This window comes from Anneissia japonica, unplaced genomic scaffold, assembly GCF_011630105.1.
Source record: "Anneissia japonica isolate Jap-2015-1 unplaced genomic scaffold, ASM1163010v1 scaffold234_len1672027_cov178, whole genome shotgun sequence".
Lineage (NCBI taxonomy): Eukaryota > Metazoa > Echinodermata > Crinoidea > Comatulida > Comatulidae > Anneissia > Anneissia japonica.
In genome coordinates, this window is record NW_022738761.1 from 1,595,470 (window position 1) to 1,603,139 (window position 7,670).

General features: G+C 35.6%; 1 protein-coding gene across 8 annotated transcripts in view; it reads right to left on the reverse strand.

Annotated features, from left to right (window-relative positions):
• Positions 1 to 2,368: 2,368 nt before the first annotated feature.
• LOC117117786 (E3 ubiquitin-protein ligase XIAP-like) overlaps positions 2,369 to 7,670 on the reverse strand; it is a 16,353-nt gene continuing 11,051 nt past the window's right edge. For 5 of the 8 annotated variants that reach the window (XM_033262245.1, XM_033262242.1, XM_033262243.1 and 2 more), the window contains 3 exons: positions 7,433 to 7,525; positions 3,500 to 3,712; positions 2,369 to 3,178 (listed from right to left, as the gene is read on the reverse strand). In XM_033262245.1, coding sequence (XP_033118136.1) covers positions 2,991 to 3,178; positions 3,500 to 3,712; positions 7,433 to 7,525 — 494 coding nt within the window. In that variant the 3' untranslated portion in view covers positions 2,369 to 2,990. The remainder of the gene's footprint in view (positions 3,179 to 3,499; positions 3,713 to 7,432; positions 7,526 to 7,670) is intronic. The other 3 variants (XM_033262246.1, XM_033262248.1, XM_033262247.1) reach the window with 3 other exon arrangements.

The window sequence follows — 7,670 nt, forward strand, 5'->3', positions numbered from 1 at the left end:
ACCAACATCATTACCATCACCACTACCATTACCACCGACATTATTACTGCTGTCTCTTATACACATCTAGATGTTTAAAAGAGACAGGTAAGTATCCAATATTGAAACTTATTCAACAAAGCTTGGGGTGATGCATTCTTTAAAGACCATGCTATTGTAATGTCTTCATGTGTGAAAATGATTAATATTAAAAATTTATTTTGGCACATGTATCAAGGATTGTCAATAGCAAATATATCAGTGTCCTACTTGACTCAAAATCTAAATGAGGTTTAGATTGAATAAGAGGAGGACGAGTCCCTTAAAATAGAATTTTTAAGAATTGTTTTAAAAATCCTATAAGGCACTCGTCCTCCTTTTATTCAATCTAAACCTCATTTAGATTTTGAGTGTGTGAAGTATGTGTGCATGTTTGACTTTTGCACGGGATTTTCACCTACAAGTAGGACACTGATATATTCTTAAAAATTCTATTTTAATTTCCATTCTTTTTGGACCTGAAAATGTTCTTCTCTAGGCTACTTTTGCGACGTAAAGAGGGTGGCTTCTTTTCAAATAGAAAGCTTTAAATTTTGTGAATTTGTACTATGAAATAATAAGGCAACTGTAACATGGAATGTATTAAACTGGCATTGTTTTCAAATTCATGTACTGTACCATGAACTAAAGAGATGAGATTAAGCCCATTGGGCTTCAATTCGAGGTTCTTTGAATAGCGCCAGTATCCATCATGACTTTTGATACGTGGACTAGAAAACTGAATAATGTATGTTGACTCGCATGAATAGAAATCAAATTATATTCAGCAGACTTAATGCAGTTTCTTGTTATCCTTTATTGAAATCACCATCAATCAAATACATTATACTTAGTATATTTTCAGTCTTGATCTAATCCTTTATATAAAATTCTCTTGATTCTAATTCTACTATTCATCACTCCATAATAAATTTTATAATTCTTATTAAAACTTATCAGTTTATTTGTTTCAATTCATTTTATCTGATACAGTCATCACAAGCCATGGACGGATCCCAGTTATCCGGCCAAAGCCTCAAAAGCAGATGTAACAAATGCAATAACAGGTTTGATGACATCACATTCATCAGAACCAAAATTTTTCTACCCTTTGAAGTTTTCAATATACTGTATTCAAGTTCATTAACTTGCAGTCTAATGAAAAATGGAAGACATATAAGGCTATGAGACAGGATGCAAAAAACACCCCTCAAAGTGTTATAACAAACTAATCTACTTGACCAAAATAAAAACCTACAGTTAATTCAGAAACAATTTTTGATATTTAACTGTCAGGGAGGTCCAGAGAAAAATCTGGTTAGGGTCCCAGTGACGTGCAAAACCAGGGGCGGATCCAGAAATGTCCAAAAGAGGGGGCCGAAAGTTGGGCCGATTGAGACAACACTGTCGTAGGGGGTCTGGGGCATGCCCCCGCGAAATTTTTGTGTTCTAGACGCCCGAACATAACATTTGAGGCATTCTGGGCTATCATTTTTTTCTTTTTCTCTCTTCTTTTTCTACCTCCCAAAAGCGGGGGCCGGGGCCGGCCGCCCCCCCCCCCCTAAATCCGCCCCTGAAAGCACCAGGTGGGGTGGTATTAAAGACTTTTGTTTAGAAATGCTTGACAATAGACACTGGTACATAAAACCTGTTTTGGAATACTGTACCATGCTCCCCCCACCCCTGTAACAGTTCCTGAAACTAATGTATTCTACAAATACACAAATATTTATATAGTGCCAATTCTAAAGTTAATGATCAAAGACACTGAGCGTTATTACCCCTGGTCACTGGATACAATGGCAAACCAGCACAAAGCGCAACCTTCTCTGTTCAATGTGGCGTGTACATAGTCATGTGCTACTTGTTTAGCGCACGAAACTATTACATTCAGTGCCACAACATTCTACCAGGTACTCATTTATATAATTCTGGGTAGAGACATACATAGATATGCCTTACCCCAGGACACAAGGGGCTTGCACAGCAAGAGTTTCAAAGGCCTGAAATCAAGGTTGAAGTCCAAGCCACAACTGATGTCCCAACCACTTTTACACTAGCACCCTTAGCTACATTTTCCAGTACTCTCTCTTTTCACACTAACTTACATACAGACACATTTAAAAGTTATTCTGAATTAATGTTTAGGCCAAAAAAAATTGTTTGTTTGCCCTTCTTTTTATTAAAATGATAAATAGGGGCAGGTGGAAAAAGTTGGTTTTTTTTATTTGTTTTTTAAAAATACTCATCAGTGAGTTAGGGGCGGGTGGAGGAGGGCAAACAAACAATTTTTTTTGGCATTATAATATATATATATATATATATATATATATATATATATATAGTGTAGCTTTTGTATGTAAGCAATGGGTATTTTGTACCCATGCATTTCTGTTAAGCCACACTTCAGTAAGATTTCATCCTGATTGCAAATTGTAATTTTCAAAAATTGTGGAAAATTGCTGAGAAATTGGCCAATACAACATGATAAAATCTCTACATTTAGTAAAAATATCGCTTAATCCATAAAAAACTAGAAATTTAAAATATTACTACCTATAAAAACCGAGTAATCCAACTTTACCCTCCGCAACATAGAAAGGATAAAATCAATAAATTTTGGTAGTACAGTATAACATAGGAGTTAAGAACATTTTTTTTTTTTTTATCTTGGAAGAGATTCATTTGAAAAATATAATCTCCTCTAGAAATTAAACATAACCATTATTTTTTTTTTTTACTTTTGCAGTTAATCTTGCAAAAAAATCCATCCTGTCATTTGGACTCAACACATCAAGTCTTGTTAAGCACACATAATTATCTAATTATCTGTATCTCATAACCATTCCCAGGTTTTTGTGTATTACTATTAGAAAAATCAGTTGTACAACATATAAAATATGTTCCTCCGGATCCTGGATTTAAAATATTTTTAGTGAAACAGTTAACAATCGTTGAATTAAAAGTAACATTTAAGACAGGCATATTTTAATGAGAGTTTTTATAGGCAATCTGCAAATCGGACATATTTGTATTAAGCGTGCACACTGTTCACAGGCCACCAAATGCCCACATGGTGTTAACAATACATTGATTTCATTGTCCACACGGATCTTACAAGTCCACTTGTCATCTAGGATTGAAGCTGGAAGTACTGCTTCTATTTAACAAAAGGAAACAATATAAGGTTAATATTTTAATACAGCATAGTATCAATGCAATGTATGGATTTATTACTGTAATTGTAATAAGTATATTTAAAATCTTTAGAAAATAAAATATATACATCTTAGTCTATGATATATTTTTAAGGAAGCCTGAGAGATTTTTGATTTGTGGTTAATGTTATTTCACCCAGAAGGCATGGGTTATGTTCCAGCTAAATTCAGGATGTCACACCAGGAGTGAAAGAGCCAGTATATATATGCTACACAAGTAGGCCTACACAGCTATTGACAACATCAAAAGACATAGCCCCCACCTAATTTTCCATTCATTGTATTTGCTGATGTTATGTTGTCTCTAGGCTCATCTGACTCAACAAGCAAGGCGTCAATGAGACTCTGAATGGTATTTAAACTATTCACATTCCTTGTTCTTAGTTGTCTCTCGATAATTCTCCTTATTTTCCGCAGAGGAAAACCCATTATAACAAGATAATGCACAATTTTGGATTCCATTCTTGTTTTTATGGCTAAAAAACAAAACAGTAAACCATGCAAGTTAATTTCACCCAAATGTGTACTACTCATGTTGGCAAAAACAGCGTCACAAAATAGAAGTTTCTACGGAAAAGTCAGTTGTAAGGTCTCAAACTCATTCTGTACTAGCAGATTCCTCTTATACATAGACCTTCAACAAAAAGTTCCTTAATTCAGTTGTTTTGTATGACAAAAAGTGCTCGAAGGCTTGATCTGCGCATACACCCTACAGGTCTCTATGGTGTAATGTGTATAATACCTGCCTTGATAGCAAGGGGTTGCAGGTTTGAATCCCACCAGTCATTTTTTGTCACACAGTCCTACAGTAAAATGTCTATTTTATGTACCCCTTTGGTACCAAGTTGTGTTCATAAATTGAAAAATTTGATCAGCTGTCGGTTTCCAATACCTAGCTATCCCCTGCCATTGAGCGCTGATAGACTGACAGCAGCCAGGCAAACCAACAGTGCAGCAGCGTGTTCAGGCCCGTAGCCAGGTCATTTCAAGGGGGGGGGGTTCTCTGGGCGTGGGGTCCAGAGGCCTGCCTAAGGGCCCCGGTGGCGAAGCCCCCGAAGCCAGAGCAGTTTTTGTGTTTAATGGGTCTATACAATCAGGCCCGTAGCCAGGGGGGTTTTTAGGGGTTCGGGCGAAGCCCCTTTTTCAGCGAACCCCCTTTTGCCAGCGAACCCCCTTAGCCAGAAAACGATCCCCCGTTTCCAAGATAGTGCAATTTATTACAAAATGGGAGCATTTTTGGCACTGTTTATTTGTCGCTATCGATCGTAGTCCGATCGTAGAAACCAAAACAAAGCTGCAGCCAGCTGAATGACGTAACCAGCAAGACTTCAAAATGAATATTAATGAGAGGTTTGTTGCCTAGGCTATTTGACCAATCGCGTGCTCCGTAGTTTATTTACTTTGGCACGACGTCAGCACAAAAGTTTGGGCGCTCGACATTTTTCATTTCTCTGGGATCGAGGACATGCGACACGCCAAATAGCCTAGGCGGGGGAGGATGAAGCGCCGAGAAAGGATAACCGATTTTTTTGCTTCAAGACCAGCAACGAAGAAATCACGAAATTTAAGAAGTTAGAAAATTCACCCTTGTTTTCGCCACATGCTCATGATACTGCCTGGCGGCGGGACCGGTGTACTTTTTCGGGCTAGGCCTAGGCCTAGGTCTAGCGTTGCTAGGTAGGGTAGGGTCGTAGCCTATATGTATGAGGCCTATTATTTGAGAACGATTTTATTATTTATTTTGTAATCGAGCTAGCCATGGCCTAGGCTAGCAAGGAAATATACTTGGTAATGTTTTCACGTTTCGTCAGAATTAACTGACATTATTCATAATAATATATTTATTATTTTTTCTCAATATATCTCATTTAAACCAAGACAGCTCTTAATTAAATTATTGTTTATTTTCACTGTGCTAAGTTTTTTTACACTGGCTCTTAAACATGTACATTTGTAGCATTATAATTATGTCTGTTTTGTTTTTTTTCTCAATATTACCGTGCAGGTAATATTTACGTAAATGGTTCAGTAACTTGTAAATATAATAACGTTTTTCCTTGCCCTAATTAGGCCTATATATATTTCCATTGGAACTTAACATTTAAGTTATTTTGGTAAAAAAGTAAAATATAGGGCTGTCAGTTCCTATTGTTTCTTCATTTCTGCAATAAATAAAATATTATTTGCAGTATTTCTCTTTTAAGCAAAGACCTTTTATATACCTCCATATTTTAATATTGGTATTTAGCGATCTCATAATGTGCAAGGTCTGTGTTTTGTAGTGTCACCTAGTGGGTATTGCTAATTTTATCCCAGTTATATTTTTAGAGATAACATTACATAGTAGCATTAAAATGTTAAGCATTGCTTTTTAATAAAAAAAAAATTTGTTTCACAATAAACATTTACGTTCTAAATCCTGTATTGGAAAAGTAGTCTTCTTATCCTATTTTTTAAATTGTGTAAGAAGTATTTAAATATACATGAACATGCATTTAAATGACATGTACATGCTTTTAAAATCGTATAAATGCTCTGGCTTCGGGGGCTTCGCCCCCGGCCCCCACAGGGGCTTAGCGCCCCCTTGACCCCACCCAGGGCCCTTTGGCGGACCCCTGGACTCCACGCCCAGAACCCCCCTTGAAGCGTGCTGGCTACGGGCCTGATAATGTTATAAAAGCAGTTATGCTTTGAAAAAGATCTATGTAATAAAAAGGTGGTAATACTGTATAATAAAATTAGAAAATATTTCGTGAGTGGATTTCCCGTACGATTAAAAATCATAACGGTACTGCATCGTGAGTGGATTTCCCGTACGACTAAACATCGTAACGGTACTTGGCTTGGTCTACATGAGTTCGTGCTTCGAACAGGTCATTCCATTCATAGAAGAAGCCTTTTCATGGAGAAAGTGTACCTTTTTAGCAAAGGTTTGTCTAGGTCGAAACTAACTCCGGCTATATAAAAATTGATTAGAATATTTAAAATGTTATCCGTGTTAATGATAGATAAAGATTACGAGGCCTAATATGTCCATTTTTATTGATCTAATCTACGTGTATTTACTTTCATAGTTTATATTTAAATATTTAAAATTGTTTATAAATTTATTTAAAATATAAAAAGGCAATCCAGTTTTCACTATAGTGCAGAAACAAATTTTCTTTTAATATCCTATATCATATCTTGGTGATCTTGATTACAGTTATTGTAATAATTACAGATTTTATATATTGATGCACGACTGACTAAGAAAACTTAAAGTCAGTCGTGACTGATGGTTACACATGGTTTGTGTTACGTTCAATTTAAATCTCCAAACTTTTGAAGCTGAGATATTCTATGAATGAAGGCTTGTATCGCAGGCTAGATTTAAAACCGGGTGACCAAATAATGAATTATGTGCTAAATGTTGATTTAATGCTGGGTAAGTTAAAAACAGACATTCCGTCCGAGTGGGAAAAATTTGAGGGGGTTCGCTAGAAAACAGGGGTGTTCGCTAGAAAAGGGGGGTTCGCCCGAACCATAAAAACCCCCCCTGGCTACGGGCCTGGTGTTCTAGACTACCACGGTAGAGCCTATGAATTTAGCTTTGATAAAAAACAAAGCATTTTAATCGCTGGCATTCTTCCACTTAACAAAATATTATTTCGAATGTTTTATGAACCTTTCTATGGTGTACTTTCTACTTGTTAGTCGCCGAATTGTGTTGTTTACATGCATTTTGCGATCATCATTCATCATTAACGATGTCAATAAGTGCTGACCCCAACACTCTCATTCGTCGTAAACATGTGTGTTCAATCCGATGACACTTGCATTGGTAGTTCGTTGTTTTGGTTAGGTCTATTACATTAATATAGTGATTATTATACCATAAATGGAAGAAAAGATCGAACTATTAATAAATAATACAAGCTTGATTTTGTAAAACGTGTGTAACCGGACTTTTTTTACAGTGTTAACAATGATGACATCATCAGCGGCAAAGACCACTCGTAAAATATACTATTCGTAAAATCTACGTCCATAAAATGGACGTTTTACTGTAATATCTTGTTCCTATTTGAGCACTGTTATTTATTTTTAGTATTTGTTTATGTTTACAATGTTATGCAGCAAGTCCAATTTGATATTTTACAATTTATCGATTTGTAGCTTTATACCATATAAACATATTAGTAAACATGGCTTACCGTCTTCTAATGGTAAAGATGACAGTTCCTCCTCATTATGAATGGAATAAATTCCTTCGTAGTAGAATCCAGTATTTCCTTCTGAAGTAGATGTTGTATGGAGTGTAATTTAACAAATTTATGAACATTTAAAAAAAATAAAATAATATAGACTGATGCAGATTCATCTATCCATATATATACACACACATATATATACATACATATATGTATATATATATATAATATATATATATAT